This window comes from Tamandua tetradactyla, chromosome 4 (genome assembly GCF_023851605.1).
Source record: "Tamandua tetradactyla isolate mTamTet1 chromosome 4, mTamTet1.pri, whole genome shotgun sequence".
Classification (NCBI taxonomy): domain Eukaryota; kingdom Metazoa; phylum Chordata; class Mammalia; order Pilosa; family Myrmecophagidae; genus Tamandua; species Tamandua tetradactyla.
In genome coordinates this window covers 115,769,110-115,796,987 of record NC_135330.1, presented here as the reverse complement: position 1 = coordinate 115,796,987, position 27,878 = coordinate 115,769,110, and the positions used below count along the sequence as shown (strand labels likewise).

Below are 27,878 nucleotides of genomic sequence, written 5' to 3'. Positions count from 1 at the left end.
CCCTTTCTTCCTTCCTTCCTTCCTTCTATCCTTCCTTCCTTCTCTCTGTCTTTCCTTTAAAAAAAAAAAAAAAAAAAAAAAAAAAAAAACAGCTTCATACAACCTGTGGCAAATCCCCTATTAGGGAGACCCATTTAAACAGGCTAAATAAAGGCAATCTGAACTTTTCCCATCCAAATTATATAATTTGTTCTCATTGTTGGGCAGGATTAAATTAGCCAAATCATACTAGATTTTTACTGCTTTAGTCAGTCTTGTCTACCAGATAAGGAATCAGCCACAGAAAGCGCATGGGAAGACGGTTTCAGATTCAGGCAATGGGTAGTGCAAAGGCCCTGAGGTAGAAATGAGCTTGGCAGGAACAAACTCGGCTAGAGAGTGGCACAAAACGAGTTTAGAGGTGGGGAGTGGAGATCAAGTAGGGCATTGTACGCCTGAGTAAGGGGCTTGCATTAAATTCTAATTGCATATCATGCCTCACTCATATGCATTAACTATAATATACAAATGTAGTGAACTGAAGTCGAGAGCATGGGTTATCAGGTTGGGGCCTATTGTAAAGGGTCATAGATTGTAAGCTCTTATAGTAGTCACATATATCCAGGAGTTATAACTGTTAATTCTAAATTCTGAGATACTGAGCTGTTTGTATATAACCTGGTTGGTCCTAGAAACTCAGGTATTTATGTGGCATCTGAGACTCAAGTTAGAACACTGAAGCTGTGAAAGTCAGCAGTACCCCATACAGAAGCTGTTTAAAAAGTTGAAAAAGGGATTAGACTTTGACTAGAGAATGAATGGAGCTGATCTGGATAGGACTAAGGTAAATCAGAATACAGGGTAAAGGATGATATAGCTCATATTTTAAAACTTTAACTTCTGTGTGAGACCAGAGGGAGAGATGCATATCTGGTGCAAAATCTATATTCTGGGCAGCACATTATCTAATTTAACTTGTACAGTCAGTTTAGTTGAATATCATAAGTACATGGAATCAATGAATAGGGCATGAGATTTTGTTGGTTTGTCCAGGTTAGTGTGATGCCCTAATATATCCCAGAGTAATCTGGGCAGTGAATAAGAAAGCATTTGCAAAGTCCCCTTGGGAGACTGGGGAGATAGGGGGGAAATATTCAACCTCCTCATTTATAAATTCTTGATATTCTCACAAGCTGTGTGGACAACCAAATCAATAGGCTGAGCCCTTGATCTCGGTGTTTACCCCTATGAAACTAATTCCTACAAAGGACAGATGAAGTCTACTCATAATTATGCCTAAAAGTCACCCCCAGAGAACCTCTTTTGTGGATCATATGTGGCCTCTCTCTCTAAACCAACTTGGCAGGTGAACTCACTGTCCATCCCCCTACATGGGACATGATTCCCAGGGGTGTAAATCTCCCTGGCATGTGGGACAGAACTCCTGGGATGAGCTGGAATCTGGCATCATGGGATTGAAAAAGCCTTCTTGACCAAAAGGGGAAAGAGAAATGAGACAAAATAAAGTCTCAGTGGCTGAAAGATTTCAAACAGAGTTGAGAGGTTATCCTGGAGGTTATGCTTATGCATTGAATAGATTATCCCTTTTTAGTTTATGGTGCATTGGAGTGGCTGGAGGGAAACTGCTAAGCTGTGTTCCCGTGGCTTTGATTCTTGAAGATGATTGTATAACGATATGGCTTTTACAATGTGACTGTGTGATTATGAAAACCTTGTGGCTGATGCTCCTTATATCCAGGGAATGGACAGATGAGTAAAAAAATAAGGGAAAAAATAAATAAGTAATAGGGGGGATAAGGGGTAAAATAAATTGGGTTGATTGAAATACTAGTGGTCAACGAGAGGGAGGGGTAAGGGGTATGGGATATATGAGTTTTTTTCTTTTTTCTTTTTATTTCTTTTTCTGGAGTGATGCAATATTCTAAAAATGATCATGGTGACAAATATACAATTATGTGATGATATTGTGAGCCACTGATTGTACACCATGTATGGACTGTATGTGTGTGAAAGTTTCTCAATAAAAATATTAAAACAAACAAACAATGCTGTGGACACCATGTGACCCTGTGCAGGGCTTTACATGGTGATCTGTACTCTAGTATTCAAACAAAATTTCTAAAGGTAGTGGGATTCCAAAAAAAGGGTTCTAAGCAGGGGCATGATTTGATCTGAATTATGACTTAAAAATCTCACTCAAGCTGCTGTGTGAATAGACTGAAACAGGGAGAAATGGAATCCTACCAGAATATATACTCCCCTACCTCAGGCTGCCTGAAGTTTTCATCCCAAACTCTCGGCAGCAATTTGCAGAGGCCCTACTGAGATGAGCTTTCCCTGAGTCTACAGGGGTTGACAACCTCCTGGGAAATTTCATAAAAACCCCTGGGGCCTGTCATTTCATTGCAGCATTCCAGCAATCTCCAGGAACCTCAACTCTGCAAACAAACAGCTGTCCCCCTGGACAGTCATATCTTTCTGGGGACCGGCAGAGCCTGATCCCAAACCAGCCTGAAATAGCCTTGCTTCATTCGCAGCCCACACAAAGTTTCCTTAGGTACTGAACTGCAGAGCCAGCAGGGAGAATGCTATGGGAATTCTGGATCTTACACCAAACCACAAGGGGATGGTTGCTTGCAGGCAGTTATAGAATGAGGAAGCATTCATGCGAAGTGGAGAAAGGCAAGACTGAGTGGTGGGTAGAAGACTGATCAAATATTTGTAACTTGGGCTGACGCTTCTGCACACCTTAGGATTTTAAAGAGCTCTGACTTTCTCAAGAGCAGTATGCTCCATTTATTTGGTGAGTATAATATCTGACAGTGTACGGTTTGGATTTTCTTTTTGTTTTAAAATCTGACTCTCTACATGTTTAGGACTTTCAATGAATTGTTCCTTGTAACTGAAATGCCCTTGATAACTCCCTTATTTATCCAGAAAACCCTATTCATCCTTTAGGCCCAACTCAACTGTGTTTCCTTTTGCTAAGGCACCTTTAGCATAAGAAGAGATCAAAATGACAATCAGCTAACACAGGTCTTGGCACATGGCAGGCTGGTATTTCTCAAAACGTGCTTCCTGAAAAGCTGCTCCAGGATCGCCTGGGATGTTAGTTTTAAAATGAAGAATAATTGTTCTGCCTTTTAAACAGGCTTTCCAGATGATTTTTTTTTTTGCAAACTGAAGGATGGTAATTCTTATAGTGGGCTCCTGATAAATGTTTGTTGGTTTATTGACATGGACATTTGTGCCTTGGAAACAAGATTTAGGTCAATGATTCATTCTTCATGTTCCTTAGTTTTCAGAGAGGAACACACTTCTCACATCACTCTTCTCAGGTACCACCTAAATAGAGCCTCAATTCTATTCACTGAAAACACCACTCAACTTTCTTTAAATGCTTTTCTTTACATTCCATTGAGCTTCTTCCTAATATTCATGCATTTGAGGGAAGAATTAAATTCTGATATAGATTGGTCATGTGCCTGCATGGGAGAAGGTGACAGTGATGGAAATGATGGGGGTGGAGGGAGGGTTGGAAGTAAACAAGCATCTCGGTGGCCTGTAATACATATGTCCTGATTTGCAGAGATGTCAGGATGATAGGTCAGAAGTTCGCTTGGTCATTAAGAATTTGAAAACACTTCTCAGGGAACCAGGGAGGTTTTGAAGTAGAGCTACTTAAAACAGTTCTAATTGTTGTGGCAGCTGTCTGTATCTCCAGGGGATTTACACCATGACAGGCATTGCCAGGATGCCAATCACAGATGCTGAGATGGAAAGCCATTGTGTTAGTATTAAAAAGCAAGAGAAGATGGAGGGATATGAACCCAGAATTATATTGTCAAACATCTTCTCAGAGCTATTAACCTAGCAACAAAATTTTTTTAGCCATTTCCTTTCATAATAACATCCAGTGGTTTCTGGCCAAACCCCGCTCTGAGGCTTTGGTCCTAAATCAAAAGTCTTGAGTCTATATATCCTACACAACTTTAATGTATGCCAAAACAACATGAAGGACCATATGTAAAATGACACAGGAATTCTGGCATCGACCCTGGGCGATGTCAAGCTGACCTGATATGTGAATATCATAGAGCTGTGAGAAAAAATGGTACCCTGCAATTCCCCATAAAAACCTAATTCTTTTAGTCCAATTACACGTCAACCTGTCTTCACAAGGATTGATAGCAAAATAAATAATCACCAAATCACACTAATAAAATCCTTTCTAAGGCTTTATCTTCTTGACTTGTTCTAAGGCTTTATCTTCTTGAGTTGGAAGACAGCACTCACTTCCCATTGATTACCAAGAAGAAATTCAGCCAAATTGTTGAACTCTCAAAGGATTCCAAGTATATAAGTCTCAAATAATGTTATCAACGAAATCACTCTGACCTTGTATAACAGATACCTAACTTAAATGCCTTGAAGCAAGGTCGAGTGGGGCTTTGATAAAATGGTCATGAAAATATCTGGAAGAATACATAGTTTCCCCAGATAAATTGATAGCACAAAAACCACGATTGTTTAGGAAGGTGTAGCATCAATTTTATGTTCCCTGTAGTTGGAATCCATTTGAATAGCTTATTTCTCTTTCTCCCCTCTTCTCTTCCAGGCAATCAAAATTTGTGCCAATGTGAATTTCTTATATAGCATTTATGTGTCCCAAGATGGTGTTGGGTCATCTGAATGGATTGGCATATGGCATATATCATGAGCACTGAGATGTGATGAAGATTTTGCCAATGAGTATTTTTAAGTAGAGGGAGATGTGTTGCTGTATTCCTGGCCTTTTAGGCTGGATTTGAGCCTACTTTTGTCCTCTGCATAGGTTTAATTTTTCCAAGGGAACATTTCAGGGAAATTGCCAAGTATATTTCTGACCCTTTCAAATGTATCCGAAGCCCAGAGAACTCTCTGCATCATTCTACAGAATGATACAGAACAGAAGTAGCCCTGCTTCCAGGAACCCTTTACTCTTTCTAGTCTGGTCCAGAGCAGTTTCAGACCGATAATCCATGCCATCTCAGTTCTTATCTAGATTCCAGAAATTATAGTCCCAACATTCATGTATTGACAAAGTATGAATAATTCCATCTACTCTTATTAACCTATAGTATGTAAAGCATATCATTCATTAAATTACGAGGGAGTTGACTGAAAAAATAAATAAATACACCATATATATATATATAAATGTATATAACTGAATAACTATTTAGAAGATGTTGTTGATGAACTGTGTTCTCCAAGTCGAACACAAAAGGGGATTCAATCTGTACTGAAAGGTAGGAAAAAATATACAGAATCTCCTTTTCCTACTTTTGTAACCTTTAAGTGGTCTGTATTGTTTAGACTAAAACAAAGAGGGAAAGTTTACTGCAGACCATCATGTGCTTTGTTCATACCCTGAAAGCATTAATGGCTGAAATCACACCTTTGTCATACTGAGTGGAAATAAAAGAGTTGTTGGTGCTTGACACGTTTTCCAATAGAAGAATAATCCAGTTACCAACTTCTTATGGGTTCATTTTGGGTTCCTGGAACTGATAGCAGATCAGCATGTCTTATGAGACTTGTGGACTTGTGCCTGGCATGTTATTACAGCTGTATATCATCAGAGAGGAAAAAAAAATAATTGGTTTTCCTTGGAGTATCTCTAAGTTGATGTCGTATTCAATAATTCTGTTGTTGAAAAATCTATATATGATGGAAGCAGTTTGCACTATCTTTTGAATTTAATTTCTTCTGTGCCAGCTTCAAAAGGCCCTGGTGGACCTGTCATTTTGAGGTGTGCATATGCAGTATTTAGAATGTGCATCCAGGTACTATTCCTGCCAGATAACTAACTATGGAAAAACATTTTGTCTTACATGTACAGTGGACTCATTCTCACTCAGCCATGCCATGGAGGAACTAGTCCAAACTTAGAACCCCACACTGGGGTCCATGCCAAAGCATAGCTGGGAGCAAGGCTGTGCATCACAGGGTGAGGAGAGGGGCTTCCCTTTCTCTGGATTTGGGGGCTTCGGAGAAAGCCCTAAATAAACATGCTTCTAAGGTGGGGGTCCAAGGCCTGTTACTAGTATATCCTCAACAAGAACTCTTCCTTGTGAGAACAAGTCCTACTTCTGGATCTTCTGATGACCGCCAAAAAAGAGAACATTTAGAGCTTTGTCTTTGATCCAGACAAAGAAAAGGGCAACCACGAGGTATTTTGGTAAGGAGCTGGAGGTTTTTAGGTGAATAGCAATTGCTCCCCTCATCTCTCCCCTTCCTTGGTGGCCAGTATGTTTTATTTATCTGGGATAAATGGATGTGAATGTGGGAGTGGTGGCCTGGAGTAGACTAGACCCAGTAACCTGGATGCCCTTTGAAATCAGCCTTGCAGGTCTGGCCTTGGGGTGCACTTCAGTGTTTGGTCTTTTAGAAGTTAATCTTTGGGTTCAAAGCTGCTCTTAGCTTGGTTTGGATCTACTGGGCTGTACCCTACCTGGCCTCAGGCTGGAAGTGTGCACCCAGGCTTTAAAATTTTAGATTTGTAACATGAGATAAAATTAATCGGTCTTCTTGAACTCAGTTTTATGTCAGACAACCAGCTAGTACATAGTTAAAGAAGAACAAAACCCCCGGTAGTTTGCACTCCACTGATTTGTAATGTACATAATATAATCTTAAAACCAATCACACCTCTGATTTGCTTTCAAATTAACAAGTTGGAATTGAATTACTTAAATATCTTTTTAGTGCATTGCCTAAGAATTATTTAAGAGAACAGATGAGGAAAACAGAATTTACTTACCTATTAGCAGAGCTTCTTTCTCTGATTTTAAGCCTTGGCTTCTTTTCTCACTATTGTTCTCTCGGTCTTGGTTGACTAATGCAACTGTCAACACATTGATTTCCTACAAGATTAAAAAAAAATTAAAACTACATACGTGCCTATGTATATTCTGTGCATTTCATTGAAACCCACCAGGTCTCTTAAACTCTGTAAAAGAAGCCATCACTTCCATTTATAACCCAGGACCAACACTTTTAAGTAATTGATGTATTTGCCCAACAGTAGAAAAGTAATTCTAAAACTTGGATTCCTAGCTACTCATCCCAGCAAACCAAATAACTCTCTGCATAAGTGGCAAATTTGGCACAAATTATCTTATATTTTTGCCCATGTTTTGACTAAACTCTGTTAGCAAAACTATATTTAACTGTAGTTGGTGCTACTTTAACATGTTTTATTTCAACTATAAATGGTGAATTTTCCAGAAAAGCACACAGCAGACTGACATAACCCTATGCTAGTAACTTCTGTGAGTGTGTGGGGGAAACAGCCCTATTGGGCAGGTGAGATAGAATTGCTGTCAGGAGTGTTTAAGTTAAGTGAATATGGATTCTTAGGCACAATTGCAAAAGGTAGATATAGCAAAGGTTGGGAAATTCTTTTCTTCAGAAACTAAAAATGAAGACTTGTACAACAAGCCAATAACACTTGGCATGTTAAAGCTGGATTATTTTTTAGTTCTTTCTATGATCTTTTTAATTTAAAAGCAGAGACAAAGACTTAACTCATAGCCTCCCAGACTTGATATTGGGACTAAAATTGGAGAGTGATTTTAGTAGAAAGTCAAATTTAATGATCAGAGAACTGTATACATAAGATAGCAGGATCATTAGAGTAGTTGGGTCTTGTTGGAAGCAAGTTGCTCATTGAAAGACAGATTTGAAAGAAAAACTAATATAGTGAGCAAAGAGTTAAGGATACTATTTCCTTTAGATGGAAGTGGGCAGTGGTATCTGTGGGAGAACAGAGGGTAAGTGGTGAAGGCCTAATGCAAAGGAGAATTTAGAAGGCCTGGGCAAATGGTTTGGCAGGTGTTATCAGTGCTGAATCTGGTTATAGGATAGATACTTGGTTAGTCAATGTGAATTAGCAAAACTGACCAGACATAAGAATATAGGAAATTGTTAGGGCCATGTTGAGCACATAAAGAGCACGAACCCCATCTGAAGGCATTCAAATAAAAATAAACTCAGCACATGCCAATCAAAATTGATCTATGGGCTAAAGTTGATCTATGTAAATCACATATAATTAGAAATTGCTAGGGAAAATGACTCATGATAAATTGTAGTTAGTAATATTTGGTGAGCATTTTCAAAGCTACTCTAAAGGTCAGATTTATCATCTGAAGAAGAGTGATCAGGATGGAGTGAGAGGTGAAGTCAGATAAGGTAAAGAATGACAGTGATGGTTGATGAGTTATCAACTGCAGCCTGAGGTTGATGACAGGAATGTACTCAGGGAACAAGGATCAGAATGCATTGAGGGGATGGTCTGTGGCAAGTTGGGAGCTGACTGGATGTAAAGGTCAGTAGAGATAAAGATGGTGTTATACTTCACAAAAAGGATCTTAGGAAGCAGCCCCAATGGAAACACAATGAAGAACTACAGAAGAGAACAAACTCAAAGGTTGGTGTAGAGAAGATTAGGATATTTTACAGAGAGAAATTACAGGGAAGGGAACATGGTGTTTTCTGACCAGGTTGTTTCAGTTAGAGGAGAGAAGTGCTGTGTGTACAACTCTTCTGTACAAGTGGGGTCAAGCAGCCTGCTAAATTCCAGTAGGTCCTGCAGGGACATGGTGCGGGACTTCCATGCCTGGGAGGGTAGAAGTACTGAGCAGAATGCAGGTGGAAGCTCTGTAAAGTTCTCCCAAAAGAGGTTTAGAATGAAAGAGGATGGAAGAACAGTAACTAGGAGGGTGACTGCATCATTTAAGAAAAGTAGGAACAATGAACCCAAGGGCCAAGTGGAAAAAGTATCTTCAAGACAGGGTGATCCCTGTTCACAGCTGGATGATACCTGGGACCAAACGAAATTACTCAGAAGAGTTTAGCTGAGAACAGGCCCAAATAAATTACCAAGACCGAGTAGTGTCTTGCAGCCATAGAACAGTTGAGGGTGACAGGGTTAGTAAGGGAGACGGACCTGAAAGGGCACATAGCACTGCAGGGAATGGCAATAGCAAAAATATACCAAGACTGCCCAAGAGTGCTGCCAGGCATCTGTCCCCACGTCCATAGCTGGAGTTGTAAAAAAAAAGGGGAACTCTGAGCAGAACCCTAACAGATGCTATGGAATCAACATTATCTATGAGAACCAGATCTGGTCTGCCTACATCTGTTGTTTTGAAGATGTTTTAGGATTGGGCAAACAAATATAAGAAAGAGTCCTAAGGGGCGGGCCATGGTGGCTCAGCAGGCAAGAATGCTTGCCTGTGATGCCAGAGGATCTGAGTTTGATTCCCAGTGCCTGCCCATGTGAAAAAAGAAGAGTCCTAAAACCACCTTTCTGTTGAAACACTTCTTGGGATTGACTATCATGGCCTGTGCCCCACTAATCATAAATGTTGTGTACTTATATAGTCATCACAGTGACCCTCAAGTGGGAGTCACCTCTCTGCAAGACTCCTGCAACAATCCAGTAGTCCCAGGCCTGACAGACACCCAAGGCTTGGAGAGATTTCTGCTTCTGGTTATTTCTGTGAGTTCTGTCCAGGGTGGAAATAGACATGATTTTCTGACTCTTCCAGGAGAGAGAAGGGGAACTAACCTGGGAAGTGTCATAGAACCTAATGTAGTTGATTGGGCAAGCTCTAAGGAGTGCTTGCATACTGCCATTAAATAACCTCAAGAATCTCCCAAAGGAGGGAGTGCATGAATTCACACCTGCCATGCATGAGACCTGGGTTCAATTTCTGGCCCATGCCCTCCAAAAATTTTTTTTAAAAAATTCAACAAATAGAGCTGCTATAATGGGATATTCATATGGAAAAGAATGAAATGTGACCCCTGCCACAGCAAACAAACAAACAAACAAAAATCTCCCAAAGGTGAACTACTATTTCCATAATAGTCCAAGGAGTGTCCCCAGATATTAAATAGAGGCTGAGTCTATAATTTCATTAAGTGGAGTGGACCAATTTGTGACTACTCTAAATAGTTACTTCTAAGATCCCATGAGCCAAAACTTACCTGCCTTGGGCATGATGTGAGCTCAGTCTCTTGTTAACAGTGTCAGAGAGTTAATGAGATGGGTGAACCCTCATATAATACAGTTGCTTCCAAAGACAAATAAAATTTAAAGTTAATATGGAAGTGTTTTAAGGGTTAGAAGACAGGATGGTGATTTTAGAGGCCACTTTATATGCTGTGCTTTTATCTTTTCCTGCTATCAAAATGAGTGAAGTGTTTGAATGACCCATGAATCATGTGTTCCTTAGAAAAACAAGGTTAATTTGTTTTGGCTGTATCTGTTGTTCAACCAAACAAGAGAATTACAACTGTTGGTAGTCTGCAAGTTTTGGGTAGTCTAGAAATAACAAACTAGATATAAAAAACACCCATTCCTCTTTCCATATTTTTCCTTAGTACCTACAAATCTAAATTATTACCCAATGTTTGTCAAAAGAGCTCCATCATCATTTCTAGGTAGATGAAAGAAATACACATATGGAACTCAATAATTCCCCAAACCAAGCCCTTGTTGCATTTAAGCTAAATTTGTTTTTACTTTCATCCACTTAATAAATGTTTGCGCCACATACATATATCATGTGCCTACTATATGCCAAGGAATTATAAGTTTTTACACAGAATTCAAAGTGTGTGTGCCTTTATCCAGAGGCAGAAAACAATTCATATAAAAGGTCTGCAAGAAAGCTTAAAGGAAATGTCAGATGATAAGGATGGATAAGTAAGTAGACCATGAAAAGAGTTTGAATTTTATCTGGAAATCTTAATTAGGGAAGAGCATTCAGCAGAGGGATTACGTGAACAAATCTGCATTGTAGGAAACTGATTTGGAGGCAAGTAAAACTGGAGGCAGGTATAACAGTAGAGCCTACTGCAGCAGTCTTCGTTTATAATCTTTGGATGATGAGGATCAAACCAAGGTAATCGTAGAGAGAAGGCAAGCTTAAGAGATATTTAAGAGGTGGAACTGAGAAAAAATTTGGTGACCTGGTATAAGAGGAAAATGTTGAAGATGAGTAAGTGCTTTGGAAAACAGGAAAAAAGGGAAAGAAGCAAGTATGGGAGAAGATGATGTGTTCAGTCTTGGAAATGTTGAACTTAAAGTTTCTATGACATAAACTCATCACAATATGTGGGAGGAAATAGGATGTACAGGGTTTAGCCTTAAAAGCAAGGCCCTATCAACTCTTGATATGGGCCATTTCACAGGATTGTGTTTGCAGCAGACAACCTTGAAATCTTCTTAAGGAAAAAGAGAGGGTTGGATTACTGCTTGCTATAAAAGAGGTGGAATCTCCCATGTAAGGTAACTGTGATGGTTGGGTTCTGGTGTCAACTTGACTAAGTGATGATGCTCAGTTGTCTGGTCAGGCAAGCACCAGCCTGACCACTGCAAGGATATTTCATGGCTGCTTGATAAGCCAGAAGGCTGGTGTATTAAATCATCAGCCAGTTGATAACATCTGTGGCTGATTGCATCTGCAATCAACCAAGGCATGCCTCCCACAAACAAGATAATCCAATCTGTTGAAGACTTTTAAGGAAGAAGAGAGACTTTTCACTGCTTCTTCAGCTAGAGAGCCTCTCCTGTGGAGTTCATCCAGACCCTTCACTGGAATTGTCAGCTTCACAGCCTGCCCAGTGGATTTTGGAATCTTCCATTCATACGGTTGCAGAAGACACCTTTATAAATTTCATATTTACAGATGTCTCCTGTTGGTTCTGTTTCTCTAGAGACCCCTGACTAATATAGTAACCCACTGCATATGTGAGTTTCCATCAAGACCCCTCATTGTGGTCCCCTGTGGGAACCAACACAGATACTGTACTCCTGTTGTTTCTTGTGGGTCCTTTGTCTCTGACCGTGAAGTCTTATGACTCCTGTCAGCATCATAAAAGAGTGACAGGTTAATTTATTAGCTTGCAAGTAGAATAAAAACATATTCCAGATTCTTACAACTTCTAACTTTCATGAGTCCTGAAAACCTGATACAACATCAGCATTCTCCTTCCTCTCCTCCACTCAGAGAAACTTTCCCTGATCTACTGCCAGTTCTCACCATAGGAAGGAAGCAATAAAAATTCACCTTTGTGTTCTTTATTTCAGGTATTGAATGAATATACTTTGACAATTATGGGATTTCACCAATGTTGTCTTGGGGACCCTTCTTTGGCAGCATTTCCATAAATTCTCAGAGTAACAGATACATTTATTGGACCCCTTTTCCTACATTCAGTTTGTCCTGATTTGCTGCCATTTATGCCAGCCTCAAAAGCAATTCAGTTTCTGGCTATTTTTATTAAACTCTTGTTGCTGAACTTATTTTGTTTTCTTAGAATTTGTAATCAAATATATGTTTTGAGAGAGTTATTATGGTAATTAGATCCTGCGATTTCTAGGCATAACATTTGGCAAATATTTTTGCTATTAATAAGCTTATTCTCCTGCTGCTTGTTTTGATTTTGCTTTTTATTAGCATATAGAAAAATTCTTATCTCATGCATTTTTTTTTTTTTTTTTTGCATGTGCAGGTACCAGGAATTGAACCTATTATCTCCAGCATGGCAGGTGAGAACTCTGCCACTGAGCCACCGTGGCCTGCCCTATCTCATGCATTTTACTTCTCTCCTGGATTGTATTGTTTCTAATGAAACACTGAGTGCTCCACAGAGAATAAATGGGGGCATAGCCCTTTTAAGCCTCTAACCCAATTAGAGCTGGGGATGACTAATGGTTAGGTTTGATAGACTGGTGACTGATTCCTATGAAGGTAAAATTGCTAAACTCTGCCCTGGGTTCCCATCAAAACCTCCATGAAGTTAAGCCCTGTGTTGTTAATTTCTGAAAGGTCATTTTATTTGGTCCGAATTTCAGGGTCAATCATTGTTGAATCATTGATCACACATGGCCTCTGATTAGCCTCTGTCTGCTTGGGGAACTCAAGTGACTATATGTGAGCCCACATTTTTGACCAGTCATGGGAGCACCTTTGTTTATTTTTATGGGTTTGTTTAGGTCAAAGTTGAAAATTTCTCCTGACAAAAATCTGATCCTTCTATAATGTTGTACTATAATCCTTAACTCTTGCACTTAGTTTGGTAAATGATAAAAAAAAAAACAAAAACAAAACTTAGAAATAACCTTGGCCATTTGGGGGAAATTTTTGGAATAGCAAGTTTAATTAAATTAACACATTTCAGAGGAACTCTAGAAAGACAGGAGAGAACTATCAAAATAATCAGACTTTGTAATTGGTATGTCAAGGCTTCAAAACAAATTTCAAACCAAAATCAGTCTCTCTTAAAGCCTCTCTAATCTTCTGAAACCTACCTCTCTTGTAATTCTATCTCTCCTCAGCTTTATCTGCATAACCCACTTTAAACTCCTTCTAGTCTTTCTCATGACTTACTAAATGAGTTGCAGTTTGAGGCTTTTCCTTTTTCAGGAAAAGAACTAAGTCGCATTTAAAATTGCTAGACCAGAAGTCATTTAAATCCTGATCTGAAGGTGAGACCTATAATTAAGGATTTCCCTAAACCTCAGGAAGCTAGGCAGAAAATTTCTGCCGAATTCCTGATTTTCTTAGACATACACAATCTCAGTTACCAGATACCCACTAATTTATTTATTTGTTAGCCCTCCCCTCCCATTAAAAATGTGGTTAAAAACATCAAGGTAGCAAAGAGGGAATTGAAGTAATTTAACCCAGCTGTGTAAGAATTTTAAAAATTGCCCTGAAAAAGGCATGAAAATGAGGAAATGTACTACATAAGCTGCTTTAGAAGACTTTCCCTTAAAGGTAACACTAGACAAAGATTCAAAATTGAAACCAATGTAAAAGGAAAAGACAGACTTTAGGAAACTTTTAAACGTTATTCTTGGGGAGACCCAACAGTTAACGTAAAGGGAGTCTGTTTCTTTTTATAAATGGGTTTAGACCTGAATAAAGAGACTCAGTTAGAAAAAATAAATAGAAATAATAAGCCGTCAATTTAGAGAATAGCCAATATGTGGCTGGCCATTTCCAGAGAGCCTTAAAAAGTAAACAAGCCAGAATCAAAACAAACATGTGGTTCTTTAAATAAAGCAATCTGTCTCTGAGATAAAAATGAGACCAAATGTCTTTTGTTCTCTTTAATTGAGAGCCCATGTGTAAGAACACCTATAGATGCTGTAAGCAGAGGGCACTGGAGAATTAGTGCCATGTACTGACTAAGAAAAGAAGGAAGTGGTCCTTCTTTGAGAAGGAGTGCCTCAAAATCTATCCAATGATGCAACTCTGAGAGAGACACATATTAGTCCCCACAAATTCCTTGCTTCTCAAGTTCCAAGGGGAATTATAAACAAACAGCTCTCATGGTGATATGGTGTGGTAGTTTGAAGCTTAATGCACCCCAGAAAAGCCATGTTCTTTGAATCCCATTTTGAACCTACTGTTGGGTGGGACCTCTCCATTAAGTTGTATCCATGGAAACGTGGTTGGGACCCTTTCGATTAGGTTGTTTCCATGGAGATGTGAACCCACCCATTCAAGGGTCACAATCCTTTCCTGGAGCTATTTATGAGAAAGAGCTCAGAGCCAACACAGAGAGCAGAAAGATAAAACCAAGACACAGATATTTGGAGATGCTAAGCTAAGAGATGAAATCCAGAGTTTGCCCCAGAGAAGCTAAGTGAGGACCCAGAGATGCTTAGAGAAAAAGCCACTGGAATCAGAAGCTGAAAGCAATGAACCAGGGGCAAGGACTAGCAGATTGCAGCCATGTGCCTTCCCAGCTCACAGAGGTGTTCCAGATGCTGGCGACCTTTCTTTGAGTCAAGGTATCTTCCTCTTAATGCCTTACTTTGGACATTTTCATGGCCTTAGAACTATAAATTTGTGACTTAATAAATTCCCTTAGTAAAAGCCAATTCACTTCTGGTATACTTCATTCTGGCAGCTTTAGCAAACCAAAACATATGGGGATTATTATATCTGCCATTATTACCAGTAATATTGAACATCAAATCCTTCTAAGAAAATTTTTTTAAAAATTGACAAAATAAAAAGGAAGGTAACTTGACTGGTTTGAAATACAAAAGAGATAAATGAAAAAGCAATTCTCTTCCAAAGTAAAAAAAAAAGTCTATTTCCCAAAATAGTAGAAAAAAGACAAACTTGAGAATATTCAATAGACTGTAGAAAGTCAAAGGAGAAAGGAATTTTATTTGCCTTGGTTTACTAGAATCATTCAAATAGTGTTGAGGAGGTCGGATCTTAACTATCTTAAGTCTCTTTCCCAGTTTCAGCATGTAACTTATTTTAAGACTATTATCAGAAGAGTTCTCCTTTCTTTTCTGTGACACAACTATAATTTAACAGGTCAGAACTATTTGCAAATAAAACTTCCACATAAAGTGTACAGTAAAAGGACTAGTTTCAGAATCCTTTAAAATTCTCTTGCACCTGGTTAGATTACAGCTGATTTGGATATTGTCTATAGCTGTTGTTGATTAAGAAAATAACCCCCCAAACTAGTTAATTGCCTTAGAATATCCAAGGGCAAAACACTTCATACATTTAGGCAAAATTAATGGAGCACAGCACATACAAGTGTAGATTGGTTCTTTTTAAATTATCATAACCCTACTGAAAAATATAGCACACCCCACAGGCCTTTATAGCCTATTCCTGGATCCAATAGCCAAGGCTTATCCTTCTTGCCTAAGAGCAATGGCAACCTCAAGTAAATTAAGATAATCAGATCTCTTACTAGAATGATCTTTAACGTTACTACATACATTACAGTCCACATTGCTAAGAGATCATCTAACACTTTTCTGCTATCAGTAATTAATATCAGTAAAGTAAAATTGTACTTTCTCTTTATATTCCCTTCTATTGATGAAATTCTCTCAATCCAGAAACTCTGTTTACCCTTACCCAGTCAAAGAGAACCTCATAATTGTGTTTCTGTAGTTCAGGAGTACTTGATGCTCAGAAGAGACACACCAAATTCTGACTTAATACTATTGTTCTACTTAGTGGATTTTACCTTGAAAGATGAAAAGAAATAAGAGCAGACTAGATGTACAATAGCTTCTTTAAAAATCCGATCCTTCACCCAGAAGCCAAATTGACTCAAGTGGCCAAACTTGTAGACTTGCTAAAAATCAAAGAGTAAATATATACAGCAATAGCTGATGTGCTTTTCAAATAATTGGTACTTATGTCCTCATAACTGCCCAAATAAATTGCTATCTTAAAGGCAGAGGCCTATAGACAAGAAGTTACTAGAGAAATTAGAGAAAACACTTTAGCAGATCATCATATTTAAAAGTCTACATAGTCTGATGTTCTTATGCAAGATGTGCCTACAGAAGAGAAAGACAAATCCACAAAGAAAGTTCAAGGATTCCATGATAGACACACAGAATTTTGATCCAATTCCTAAAAACTGAGGGGTATGGGAGGAGATGCTCAGGCTGTAAGAGCCACAGGATAAGTCTGGCAAAGCCAGGAGGGCTGTCTGGGAGCACATGATCAAACCTCAAATGGATACCTGCTAAAACCCTTGAGGAGAATAGCATATCATAGAAGGGATAAACTGACCATGCTATAAATACTTAGGGAGAACATTTTCAAGGCTATCAGAGGACATACTGAGTTTATGTTTCATCTCTAACTCTCAAAAAAAATATTAAGGTAGGATATAGACTGGAATCATGCCATAAAGGGCTCATGGTTTATTTTCTGGATGGGTTAAATAATTTCTTTGTTAAAAAGCTTCAGTACTCACAGAGGCTAAAAATCAATTAGATCTCATATCCTTTACCTAGGATGTTTCAACTTATCTACTTAGCAATTAGGGATTATGTTTTGCTGGGATATTGAATCATAACTTATGTATGGCTTTGTCCCTTGCTTAAGAACTTTCCTGTCATTTTTACTTCCTCTCTCCCAAATCTCTGGAAAATGGAAGGGATCTGATGAGGATAGGAAAGTTCTACCATTAGAAACATGAAAATGAGGTTCTACAGAGAACGTCCAGAAGTATATTGATTGCCCATGACGTTGTCTGCTGACCCAAATCCTTGGAATACGCTCTCTCTGAAGACCACCAGAGCAGTTTCCCCTAAGTGCCCAAATTTACTGATTGTACTTCTCTTCTTTGTATATTTTGACCGTATCTTTCATATTTAGAGTTTAAATCTATACATACTTCTGATTTAGCCATTGTTTTCTCATACTAAAAAATAATAAGTTGTTTAATGTCAACTTATACTAGGGATTCCCCTACCCCATTTCTTAGTTCAGCATCCCCAGTCATTGTTTGTATAACCAATTCTAAAGACTTACCGAATTTATTAAATGGGGATATTAGTTAGAAACTAATACACACAGCTGAATTCCAAACACCCCCCAGTGGACTATATCCAAAGGGATAAAATGTTTCTTGGGAAAATAAAAAATAATAACCAGTAGAACCAATGCCTGAGTATGGTAATCCATCTACAGTAACAGGGCAAGTGGCAGAAGTCATACCAAATGTGTCCAAAAAGGGGGTAATTGCCTAAAACAAAGACTCAACGGATGGGTAAAGATGTGGCAGCAACCACAGTTTACATAACAACGGATATGAGGTGGGAGAGACTTGGGCTCTGGTTTTTGTTTTATATTCTTTGTGAAGGTGGCCAGGTTGAGTAGGAAAAAGCATCATTTGGTAGGCAGGGTACTCCTTTTTTGTAAGGAGGAGAGGAGGTAAATGAATGTTGGATATGGATCAATATAAAATGCATCTGACCAAGGGACATGGAGTTAAAAATGTTTCTGCTGGGTAATTTTAGTTTGTGAGGCAGAATGCAAAGTCATTCATTGAGACTAAAGAGGCTTGTAGAAACAAGGGAAGCCTTAGAATTTCTGAAGAAATAAGTGGTAAGTAACTGAGGAAAAACTCAGTTCTTTCATTTTCACGGGTTCAACCACTAACAGATTTAACTAGTTACATCTTCTGTTCCTTATCATCAACTGACTACTAGGCTTGCCTGCTTGAATTTGATTGTCCCAATGCAAATTCAAAGTGACAGGTTCCTATGAGGTGGTTGAAGAGATACTACATGTTTGGGTTTTCTCCCGCCAACAACTGGTTGACGTTGGTCAAGTTATTCAGTATTTTCAAGCCTCAGATTATTGGCCTAAAATTGAAGGTGCTGAGGGTAAACTGTGATGTGTACATGATGGCATATTGAGTGGCTGCAGGAAGGAATGAAGTTGTGTGGCATGAAACTAGGTAAATGAATTTTGAGGACATTATGTTGAGTAAAATAAACCAGAAACAAAAGGACAAATAATGTATGGTCTCACTTATATGAACTAACTACACTGAGTAAATCTGAGAATTGAATGAAAGCACATAGGCTATCAGGGGATAGAAAGTGGGTAGAGATTGGACAATTGATTAAGGACTACAGAATGTTCAAATAAGGCTCACTGTAAAGCTTCCTAAAAAGGTCCAAGGGGTCAAATCTATTCCTGAGTTTTAACTGTTATTTCTAAATTCTGAGATGCTATGCTCCTTGAATATAACCTGGTAGTTCCCTGGAACATTGGGTATCTGTGTGACACTTGAGGCTCAGAGTTAGAGTTCTACAGTTCTGAAAGTCAGTGTTACTTCACACAGCAACTGTTAACGAAGCTGAAAAAGATCAGGCTTTAATTAGAGATATGAATAAAATGGTCCTGGTTAGACTAAGAGAAAGCAGAATGCAGGGTAAAGGATAATATTGTCTGTATTTTAAAACTTCAACTTCTGTGTAAGACCAAAGGAAGACATGTTTATTTGGCCTGAAATTTAATTTTTCTGCAGCATCCTATAAAATTTAACCTACCTAGTCAGTTTATTTAAACAACCTAACTGCACAGAACCTAAACTATGGAATGAGATATTATTCTTTACAGGCTAATGTAATACCCAGATACATTCCAGAGTATCTGTGGGCAGAAAAAAACGTATTTGCAAAGTCCTCTTGAGGGACTGGGGAAAAATGTGAAACTATTAAAATTTTCCACCTGGGGAATTCCTGATATTTTTTTTAAGCATTAGAGACTCCTAATTTAACAAGCTAAGCCCTCAATCTTGAGGCTTATCCTTATGAAACTTATTTCTGCAATGGCAAAGATAGGCCTGCTAGTAGTTATGCCTAAGAGGCTCCCCAGAGAACCTCTTCTGTTGCTCAGATGTGGCCTCTCTTTTTAAGTCAACTCTACAAATAAACTCACTGCCTTCCCCACTTTGTGGGACATGACTCCCAGGTGTATAAGTCTCCCTGACAACATGGGGCATGACTCCCAGGGATAAGCCTGGCCCTAGCATCATGGGATTTAGAATGACCAAAGTTGGGTGGTGGTGGTGGTAAAGAAATGAAACAAAATAAAGTTTCAATGTCTAAGAGATTTCAAATAGAGTTGAGAGGTCATTCTGGAGGTTACTCTCATACACGCCATAGCCAGATATTGCAAACTACACAGTAAGCCATGTCCCAACCAACAGTATTCCTGAAAACCCTAGGGAGTCTCCTGGCCTCTAACTAGGTCCTATAAAACTTTTTCTTATTAAGTTTATTTTATCGAAATCTAAAGCCTCCAGATGGTTCCTATGCCAGATAAGCCCTGAAATCCAGAGGTACCAGTCTCTCCCAGAACATCAACCAGTTTCATTCCTGTACCCCATAAGAACCACACTCCTTTCCAGCATGAAGAAGTTAAAATGTTCATTGCTCACATATCCCTGAATATTGAGAGAAACATCAAATGACAGGAAGGAGGTATGACAGAAGAATTTGAATTTCACAAATGTTTGTGACTACTGACTCACTATATAGATACTTCTTTTTAGTATCTGGTGTTTTAGAATAGGCAGAAGGAAATACCTGAACTTGTTAAAATGTAATCCAGTAGCTTTGATCTTTGATAATGACTGTATAACTAAATAGCAAAAAAAAAGTTGGTTGCCTGTGTTTATATGGCTCTATTTTGGGATGTTTTGTCCTGTTCCACTCATATATATCTGTCTCTGACAATACTACACTGTCTTAGTTAATCTACCTCTACTGTAAGTCTTAAAATTGGGTACAGCAATAAGAGGTCGGGGCGGGGGCGGGGGTGGTAAGGGGTATGGGATGTGGTTTTTTCTTCTTTTTATTGCCTTTTCTGGAGTAATGCAAATGTTCTAAAAAATGATCATGATGATGAATGTACAAATATGTGATGACACTGAAACCATGATTGTATATTTTGGATGGATTTTATGTTGTATGAATATGTCCCAATAAAATTACATAAAAATTAATTGAAGGTGCTGGTAGGGTCACACACCTCTGAATAATGCTCCACGGAGCCCCACCAACTCTAAAGAAGTGACGTGGGAGTTCTAAGGGGTTCTCTGAAATTCCCGCACATTCATTTTTATCTGTTTTATAATACTGAGCTTCCATCTTCATTTAAAGAATTCATTTTACATGTATTGTTTTATTGTACACAAAACCAAGAATACAATAATTATAACAGCAAATAACATGCTGAATATTTTCAGGCCATTTTGTAGGGAACCCTGTACATGCACAAAAATAAATGCTCTTTCCTTACCTTGAAATAGAGTATTTCTAAGAGTACAAATAAACAGCTGAATCCAGGCCTTTCTGATATGGTTTGTCCTAAGATTCTATAAGTCTATGTCTGAAACCCAATCCATCTCATCTGTCAAACCATATCCTCTTCTAACTCCTCTCTTTTATTAGCGGCATCATCATTCTTCCACTCGTAGGGGCATGAAACCTCCACCTTATCTTTGATTCATTCTGTCCTATCCCTTAAGTGCCTTTAAGACCTCTATAAAATCCGAATTTTATCGAGTCTCTGTGAAATGTCACTTATGTCCCTTCCTATCTGTACATTTCCACTGCCAGGGCTTTAGCATCAGTTCTCCTGGTTTCATACTTGGACTACTGAGAGAACCTCCTACTTTGTCTCTGCCTCTTCCAACACAATAGCACCAGCTCAATTTTCTAAAATGCCACTCTCCCTTTGTTAATCTGATTTAAAATTTCAGATGCTTTCTTACAACCCAAAGGAAAAAGTCAGATGCTGCTGCCTGACATTTCATGTCCAAAACTACCAAAACAGCTTCTCCCCTTTGCAGGCTAAGTTCAGATAAGTTCTTAGAAAGTCTTCTCTGCCCTTTCCTTGCCATATCTTACTTGCATTTTTATGCATTGCACAAGTCCCATGCCACCACAGAGGCCTTTATTCCAGGCCATTTGCATGTCTTCCTTATCTGGTAAAACCAATTTTCATCTGTGCTTGTTTCCTTGACAAAACCATCAACTCCCTTAGGACAGTCACCATATCCAAGAAAGAGAGGCATGTGGCTGAGTGGAACCTGGGTCCTAAATCTGTCACCATTATTTATGGACTGGAGAACTTTAGGTAAGGCATCTCTTTAAGCCTTAACTTGCTCTTCTGAAAACCATGGATAATGCCCTTTGTCTATCTTCCAGGGTTGTTGTATTAACACATGTGAGAAGGTGTTTTAGGAAACTAAATTTCTAGGAATATATTGTGGTATTATTATCATCATCGATATTTATTTTTATTATTCATAGGAATGAATGGGTGCAGAACAGGTGCTTAATACATATTTGGGGAATTGAATCCATAAAACATGTATGCAAACATGTTAACTGTGGCTGTATTTGAATAGCTTTTATTACCTACCTTTTCTGTGGCAATGTTGTTATACTGTTATCATTATAATTGAAAAAGGATGTAAAGAAATCAGTGGCATATGGGAGTCATTTTTAAAACACATTTATTTAGGAGTCATTTTACAGAGCGACTTGTAAGCACAGCCAGCAGCAGGATACTTCATTGAATGATGTATTGAGTACGCTATCCCCATCATGTGATCTCCCCTATGGCCTTCTGTGATGTTCATATGTCAACTTAGCCAGGTGATGGTGCCCAGTTGTCTGGTCAGGCAAGCACTGGCCAAACTGTTACTGGGAGGACATTTTGTGGACTTAAATCATCAGTCAGTTGATTACATCTATGACTGGTTACATCCACTCAATCAAATAAGGAGAGTGGCTTCCATAATGAGAGACTTTTAATCCAATCAGTTGAAGTCTTTTAAAGGAGAAGTAATGACTTCAGCAGTCAGAAAAGAGAACTTTCATCTCTATGTTCATTGAAAACTTTCATCAGATTTTCAGTCTACCCTATGGAATCTGTATTCATGCATCCCCATGGTTGTGTGACACTTTCATAAAATCTCATTCTAATTACAGATAACTCCTGTTGTTTCTGTTTCCCTAGAGAACCCTGATTAACACACCCTCCATGGGCTGGCACCTCTACACTACTAGTTCAAGGTGAGGGGGACAAGTGACAAGATCTACATTGTAAAGAATGACATGTGCCCAGCCACTCTGCCAGCACCCAACCACAAGACTGTCACTCCTCTGCTCTCCTTGTGCCATGGTCTGGTTTTCCTGTTTGCTCCTAAGCCCTAATCTTTTTTTTTTAAATATTTTTATTGACAAATCTTCACACACATACAATCCATACATGGTGTATAATCAATGGCTCACAATAACATCACATAGCTATGTGTTTATCACCATGATTGTTTTTAGAACATCTGCATTGCTCGAAAAAAAGTAACAAATAGAAAAAAGAAGAAACTCATTCATCTGTTACCCCTTACTCCTCCCTGTCATTGATCACTAGTCTTTCAATCTACCTATTTTTTCCCCTTATTCCCCCTATTGTTTATTTATTATTATTCTTTTTTTTCCCTCATCTGTCCATTCCCTGGATAAAAGGAGCATCAGACACAATCACACAGTCACACAGTAAAGGCTATATAATCATACAGTTATCTTCAAGAATCAAGGCTACTGGAACACAGATCAACGGTCTCAGGAACTTCCCTCCAGCCACTTCAATACACCATAAACTAAAAAGGGAAATCTATGTAATGCATAAGAATAAGTTGCAGGATAACCCCTCAACTCTGTTTGAAATCTCTCAGCCACTGACACTTTATTTTGTCTCATTTCTCTCTCCCACCTTTTGATCAAGAAGGCTTTCTCAGCTCCATGCTGCCCAGGGCTAATCTTAAACATCCTTCTTCATGAATTCAAGGGCCCCGCAGACCACAGGCGTGATGCCAATCAGCTACTTTCTTATCCTGCACTCACGGTCTTTCAAAGCACCAAAACAAACTGTCAAACAATGTCTCAGTTTCAGATTAGGAGATTCCTCATAAGATTAGAACTTTGGATGGGGGGAGGAGGAGGAGCAAACACTTTTCAAGCTTTCCTTTAGGACCCAGTGTCTAGCACAGAGCAGGTGCCCAATGGCCAGTAAAGCAAGGAATGCCCCACAAGCAATGGCTGGGGCAGTGGGACAAGGCTGGATTAGGACACAGAAGATTTTGATGCTAATGGACACTGACTTCTGTGTGCCCTTGTTTCATTGTTTTCTATTGGTAAGAGGATGGATTTGAAGCAGATCTCAATGATGTCTTCCTGCTGCAAAATTCTGTTTTCTCTGTGCCCTTTGCCCTGACTTGGAGATTTTCAGCAGATAAAAATAGTCCACTTAGTACAGACAACATGCCCTTATCCTGGATTTCTGGTGCCAACAAGAATCAGAGAGAAAGAGGAAGCGGAGGGAGAAAAACAGTAAAAAAGCAAACGGATGAGAGAGGGACTAATGAGAACAAATGGCTGAGTAAGCTTCAGAATTTCTAGTGGTTCAAGTGAAAGCAAGCAAGTGGCAGTCCCCCTCAGGATTTCTGGCTAATCTAATCAGTTGCTGAAGCTGGGTGCTGCTGGTGCTGAAGGTCGAGGGCTGCCACCCACCTGTACCCTTTTTCTGGCAGCCCTAGATGTTCAGGGTCTATGTGAGGAAGCTGTCCAGGGCTCACTAGGCTGCAGCTGCAGAGAAACAGCTTGAAAGCAGACATGTGGGGCTCCTGCCCTTGGCTAAGATGCAGAGATTCATCACAATGTGCCCACGTTGTACATGCTGAGGTGTTCCACCTCATTGGTGTTCAATTGCTGGACACAGAGCACATGCATTATGTCCTTCGCCATCACTTAAGAACTGAGTTTTGTAAGATTTCAAATAGCAAAGATTTAAATGGGTAAGAACTGGTTATAAGTCACATAGGGATGCTTAAAGAAATATAGGCAAAAACTCAGTGTGGTTTAGGCGCTTGAGATATAGAGATACAGCAATTCACCTACTAGCCTTCTTCTAAGGCCATCTTTGGTTATCATATGGATTTTACAAACACGTATATGGTGCTTACTATTGGAGGTAATGTTATTAGTCTTCTACAAATATGAACTCATTTAATCCTCCTAACAGCCTGTGAGGTCAGGCCTATGACATTCCCATTTTACAGATGAGGAAAATGAGGCATAGAGAGGCAAATGACCTCTCTATTTTAGAGAGGTCATATAACTAGTTATATGACCTTAACAAGGTCATATAACTAGGAAGAAGCAGATGCTGGATTTGAACCAATGTTGTCTTGCTCCAGTCTCACCCGCTATGCAAGATTGTCTCTCTCAAAGGCTTTCTGGCATCTGTTACCATCCTTGTTGACCGAAAAATGCCTGTGGAACGAAGGTGGAGTGACTGTGGACGCTGGGACTGAATCCCGCTCTCGGGGCTGCCTGGAACCCTAGCTCATTCGGGAGCCAGCAGGGTCTCCAGGCAGGCCTGATGGTCAGTGGTTCTTGCGTAGTCATGAAAGACAGGGAGAGCGAGGCAGAGGCAGCCCCTTGGGGGCAGCGCTAGCAGGGTGGCACCTGGCTGTCTGCTGTGGTTAGGCAGCGACGGACCTCCCTCAGACCAGCAGGACTGGTAACCGTGTGGAACAGGGAGGGGTTTCAGAGCTGGGCAGGACTAGAAAGACACTGTGGCACACCTACTCTCCTGGTTTGGAAGAAGAGGTCACATAGACAGAGGAAAGCAGAGGCCAATGCAGTGCTCCAGAATGACCAAGTGTGGGTCATGTGCAGGATGGGCTGGGTGGGCAGAGAGGCTCAGGCAACGAGATCCACGTGGGATCTTCAGTCCCCACCAAGGAGGTGATATTAAAGAATAACTGCCGTGTTGACAGGGAAAAGATGGGTGTGATGGTTGAGTTCGATTGTCATCTTGGCTAGGTGATGGTGCCCAGTTGTCTGGCCAGGCAAACACTGGCCTGATTGTTACTGCAAGGACATTTCACGGACTTAAATCATCAGCAAGCTGATTGTATCCATGGCTGATTACCTCTACAATCAACTAGGGGGATTGCCTTCTACAATGAGAGATGTTTAATCCAATTAGTTGAAGGCTTTTAAGGGAGAGATGATGACTTCAGCAGCGAGAAGAGAGAACCTCTGTCTGTACTTCAGCCAGCCAGCCTCTCCTGGGGAATTAATCTCAGATCTTCATCGGCATTGCTAGCCCACAGCCTGCCCTATGGAATTTGGACTTGCGCATCCCCACAGTTACATGAGATGCTCTTATAAAATCTCTAAAATTTATAGATATTACCTGTTGGTTCTGTTTCCCTAGAGAACCTGTGCTGGTTTGAAAGGATGTATGTACCCTAGAAAAGCCATGATTTAATCTAAATCCCATTTCATAAAGGCAGAATAATCCCTATTCAATACTATATGTTTGAAACTGTAATCAGATCATCTCCCTGGAGATGTGATTTAATCAAGAGTTGTTATTTAATTGGATTAGGTGACGACATGTCTCCACCCATTTGGGTGGGTCTTGATAAGTTTCTGAAGTCCTATGAAAGAGGAAACATTTTGGAGAATGATGGAGATGCGGAGAGAGCAGAGAATGCTGCAGCACCATGAAGCGGAGTTCATAAGCCAGTGACCTTTGGAGATGAAGAAGGAAAATGCCTCCCAGGGAGCTGCATGAAACTGGAAGCCAGGAGAAGAAGCTAGCAGATGAGCTGTGTCCACCATGTGCCCTTCCAGATGAGAGAGGAACCTGTGTTCAACATGTGCCTTTCCAGATGAGAGAGAAACACTGACTGAATTCACTACGTGCCTTCTCACTTGAGAGAGAAACCTTGTACTTCATCAGCCTTCTTGAACCAAGGTATCTTTCCCTGGATGCCTCTGATTGGACATTTCTATAGACTTGTTGTAATTGGGACATTTTCTCGGCCTTAGAACTGTAAACTAGCAATTTATTAAATTCCCGTTTTTAAAAGCCATTCTGTTTCTGGTATATTGCGTTCCAGTAGCTAGCAAACTAGAACAAACCCTGACTAAAACAAGGGGAAAGGGGGGATGGGAAACCACTATGGAGGAAGAATGGCCAGATTCCATGTGTGAATCAGAGGAAAGAGAAGCGAGTTGAAAGAATGTAAACAAGTCAAGTCTGGATGACTAGCAGAACGATGATACTAGAATCAGAGATGGCAAAAACCTGGAAGCACTGGCCTGTGAGGAAGTCTCCTGTTTCAGAAAGACTGGCTCTGAGGTCTTGAGAAGGCAGTCAGAATATGGGACACAGGCTCAGGAGAGTGTTGGGGTTGGGAGTGCCCCTTGCCCAGCCCTCCTCTCACTTCTCCCTCTTTCTGCATGGCCCAGGTGTACACCTGTTGTTCCAGAAGAAGTAGCAACAGTGCTCCTCAAAAGTGTCCCCGCTTCTGAAATTTATTGCTTTTCTGTATATATGTTACTTTCCACAAAAAAGAAAAAAAACAGTCGATTGTGATAAAAAAATAATTGTAATAAAAGAGAGAAGATAGGATTTAACAAATGAGCATGTCAAGTAATCATCAAATTGATATTTCTTTTGAGTCTCCAGTGTCTTAGAGCAGCTAGAAGGAAATACTTAAAATTGTGGAACCGTAACCCTACAATATATGTTGAGATTTATTCTATAACTACTTTTTAAAATACACTTTGAAATTTATTGTTCTTTTGTATATATGTTATATTTCACAATAAAAATGTTTAAAAAGTGTCCCCATTTTAGACTTTAAATTATGCAATTGCTCAACCATCATTTCATCATTTCTCTACCAGCAATAGTGCCCTTGGTACAGGGGATGGGGAACTGCTCTTTTTTTGAAAGAATGAATAGGAGACCCCAGGTTATGTTTTCTGCGTTGAGTGGATCTGTTCCTGTGGATAGGTGGATATGTTTCATGGGTGAAACTGACTGGCAATTGTAAGATTTTGCCAGTTCCCAGAGGCTGGAGTGATTTATAAGAAGTCTGTGAGAAACAGTAGAGTATATAGGGGAAAAAATCAATTCGGTAGCTTCAGGTATTTGAAACACTTTTTTCCCTAAGTGCATTTGTGGTGGACTCATTTTGAAGTAAGTTTATTTCTTAACTGTCTTAGATTGAAGAAAGTAAAAAGCTAATTTCAGTTTGTATCCTTATTAGTATTTTATATTTTCAATATGTGTATGATTTAAACACTAACTAATTTTCTTCTGGAGACCAAAATATGAGCCTTTCCCCTTTTATAGAATACAGATATTTCTCTACTTCACTTTAATTCTTAATAATATCCTTTATTGGTTTTCTCATTAAAAAAACTATATATATGTATTATTTCACTATAGGAAATTTACAAAGCACACACAAGCCAAAAGAAAGTAAAAATTATCTGAATAACACTACCTATATATAAGCTCTTTAACATTTGTATGTTTCCTTTACATGCTTTATATAACCCTCTTCCCAAATTTATATACCTAATATACATAATAGTATATGTGAATATATATGCGTGTATGTATATGATTGCT

At 39.3% G+C, this 27,878-nt stretch overlaps 1 protein-coding gene and 1 long non-coding RNA gene across 9 annotated transcripts in view; one reads left to right on the top strand and one right to left on the bottom strand.

Moving 5' to 3' along the window:
- ENOX1 (ecto-NOX disulfide-thiol exchanger 1) overlaps positions 1 to 27,878 on the bottom strand; it is a 311,721-nt gene that overhangs the window by 12,375 nt on the left and 271,468 nt on the right. For all 6 annotated transcript variants that reach the window (XR_013174569.1, XM_077158331.1, XM_077158333.1 and 3 more), the window contains one exon: positions 6,806 to 6,908. Coding sequence is in view for 5 of the 6 variants with exons in the window: in XM_077158331.1 (XP_077014446.1) it covers positions 6,806 to 6,908 (103 nt within the window). In the remaining variant the exon portion in view is untranslated. The remainder of the gene's footprint in view (positions 1 to 6,805; positions 6,909 to 27,878) is intronic.
- The window catches only part of LOC143681360 (uncharacterized), an 86,924-nt gene continuing 73,609 nt past the window's right edge, over positions 14,564 to 27,878 (top strand). The window contains exons 1-2 of one of the 3 annotated variants that reach the window (XR_013174575.1): positions 14,564 to 14,863; positions 21,414 to 21,506. This is a non-coding gene — a long non-coding RNA (uncharacterized LOC143681360). The remainder of the gene's footprint in view (positions 14,864 to 21,413; positions 21,507 to 27,878) is intronic. The other 2 variants (XR_013174573.1, XR_013174574.1) reach the window with 2 other exon arrangements.